Below are 2,744 nucleotides of genomic sequence, written 5' to 3' on the forward strand. Positions count from 1 at the left end.
TATAAACGAACACTTGCCAATCTGAAAAATTTTATAATTTGCCAGTGTGTTTCAGCTATTAGTGAGAATTAGCAAGGTTTGATTGTACTCTAAATCCATTAAAGGCCAAAGTCTTACCTCATCAGGACTAGGGATAATATTTACACTGACAACCTGATCACAAATAACAGATTCTGAATGTATTCTGTTCAAGCGACTCCTTAGTTCAGCATTCTGGTTGAGAGCCTTAAAATAAAAATTGCACATTTCATTTAAAATTAAATAGTAAGTGTTAAACAGGAAAAAAAAAAAAAGTAGCTTCTTCCAAGCAATTTCCTAAGAAATCACAGAACCTCCTTTCTTTCATTTTTAGAGAGATACCTATTGTGAGATCTTCTCTAACATGATTTAATCTTTTGATTGGTTTGCCTTCAGTGATTTTCAGGAGGCAGGGGGGACAGATATTCTCCCACAATGTAACAGTGGCATTCTACCTTAATTCTTCAGATAGCTCTTTGACAGGTATACTGGTGGATTATGTACATTATGGAAATGGGGAGTGAATGCAGCAAGAAAGAATGAAACTGCAGAACAACAAATGGGAACTACCCGCAAAATGCCCAAAGAGGCAATTCTTGGTTTACAACTATACAGCCCTTTCTGAATGAAGGTTATCAGCATCCAGAACCTGCAAAAGGAAATAGCCTCCTTTCCAGCAAAAACAACATAATTGCTAGTATCATTGGGTGTTTGCCCGTCCAGGTCAATTTGATATATTTGCATGTGTGTACTCATTTCAAACTACTGATCCATTAGAGCGTCACAAATACCAATAGAATTCAACTGGTGTCTGGTATCTGCTGATTTTTCTCCTTTTTTAAAGCCCAACCTAGATTATAAATTTGGGTGCATATATACATATTGTCTGTTATCTAGAAAGAACTCGTGCAAGATTCTGAAATCCAGGAAAAGTGTAATATGTTACATACCTAGGACATGAACTGACTTAACCCTAATATATCCCCAGTACTGAGGATTATAGAAAAGAACAACAGACAGACATACTGTTTTAGTAGAAAATGACTGTTATAACGGAGTAAGAATCTTCTTCTGCCTCCCCCTAGTGCAGACTCAGGAAGAGATTGCATGAGTGTACTGAAACAAAGTAGGACCAAAGTAAAATAGGTTAGCTTAAACTGCCACTAAACAGTTTAAATTACCCCATTTTGCTTTATTCTGAAACGGTCTGGGCATGTTCACAGTTGCCATCTACCAGGAAGGGAAGGTGATGACTAACAGCAGCCTGGCAGTAGCTTCTTAAACTGCTCAAACCTGGTCATGAGACTGGTCAAACCCAGCCATCTGACTAAGGTCAAATTTCTATTTATTCCCCATTGAGACTATAAACTACTGTGTGACAGTGACTTTTAGACTGACACTGGAGGCCAGGAACAAGAAGAAAACACCATCACCTATTTCATGCAAGTTGCTAATAAGTCACCACAGGTCTTAGTTAAATTTGTATCAATAACCAGAAATGGTTACCCTTATCTCTTGTCCTTAATCTTTCTTTATTACAACACACAGTAATCAATCTGCATAACATGATAATGTATCTGTATCTATAGAAACGTTGTGCATCAATTTTAATCTCATAGCAAAAACCTCCAACCCAATAACAATAAGTGTATGAAATTATATACACATTTGGGTGAAGTTCTGTTCGCCTTTAAACCTCTGCTCACATTTTTTGCAGATGCAGTACTCCACACCAATCCATTCTTCAGAGTAAAAGCTTTATGTTTTTTATGTTTCCTTGACAATGAATTAAAAAATCCGAGTTATTTTGCAACCTGAGGACTTACTGTCGCTTTACCTCTTCTTCCCCACTAAAGCCAATGACAATTTTTCCTTTGGCTTAAGTGGGAGAGACTCTGGACAGTAACAGGTGTGTATCTGAAAATCCAATTTACCCATGATTATCTTGTAACCCATGATTCCTTTTGCAGTTAGAGACATGGACATATAAAACCAATCTGAAGATATACAGTCAAAATTTAAAACTTAAGAAGACAAGAATATCTCCTTGGCTATGCTGGAAACAGCTCCAGGAAAGATATTCAGCATTTGTATAAAAACATTTGATCCTTTTTCTTTACTTTGGAAAACGATAACAGATACATGCGTACACAAACAAATTACATCCTTCACCTCCACATGCACTGAGGTTAGTCCTATGTTATAACAGAACATATGTCATAGTTCTGGTCAAAAACTTAGTTTTTTCTTGGCTCCTTCTACCTCAGAAAATGGCCACAATACAAAAGAAATAGTACATCTGGCAAGCTAGATGTGCTTGAAATCAAATCAAGAACATACCTGAGAGAGGGACTGTCTGAGGTGTGCTATTTGAGCATTGTGGCCTGTAAGATCCTGCTCTGAAACAATCTGCTTAAGCTTCTCCTTCTCTATAGCTATGCTGTTAAAGGCAGACTTCAAAAGAGAATGCACTAAGCAAAAAGAGAAAAAGAAAATAAGTGTTTTCTCAGCTACAGAATTGCACATTGACATCTATTACAATACTTCAGCAATGAAGACAGAGTGAGATTTCCATCCCACAATTACAAAATTTGAAACAAGGATCTGAACTTCAAGTAATCCACGCCAAATTAAGTACAAATAAATACAGCTTGAGGCTGTAATGTGCATACTGTGTGTTCACACATATATCATCTGAGCATATTCTTGGTGCTGAACGTAGGGAA

At 36.9% G+C, this 2,744-nt stretch overlaps 1 protein-coding gene across 1 annotated transcript in view; it reads right to left on the bottom strand.

The window, feature by feature from the left end:
• Positions 1 to 2,744, bottom strand: part of OSBPL6 (oxysterol binding protein-like 6) — a 51,325-nt gene that overhangs the window by 15,727 nt on the left and 32,854 nt on the right. Inside the window, exons 10-11 of the mRNA XM_009332387.1 lie at positions 2,359 to 2,489; positions 118 to 225 (exon numbers count right to left, since the gene is read on the bottom strand). Of these exons, the coding sequence (XP_009330662.1) occupies positions 118 to 225; positions 2,359 to 2,489 (239 nt within the window). The remainder of the gene's footprint in view (positions 1 to 117; positions 226 to 2,358; positions 2,490 to 2,744) is intronic.

Source organism: Pygoscelis adeliae, unplaced genomic scaffold, assembly GCF_000699105.1.
Source record: "Pygoscelis adeliae isolate BGI_AS28 unplaced genomic scaffold, ASM69910v1 Scaffold160, whole genome shotgun sequence".
Lineage (NCBI taxonomy): Eukaryota > Metazoa > Chordata > Aves > Sphenisciformes > Spheniscidae > Pygoscelis > Pygoscelis adeliae.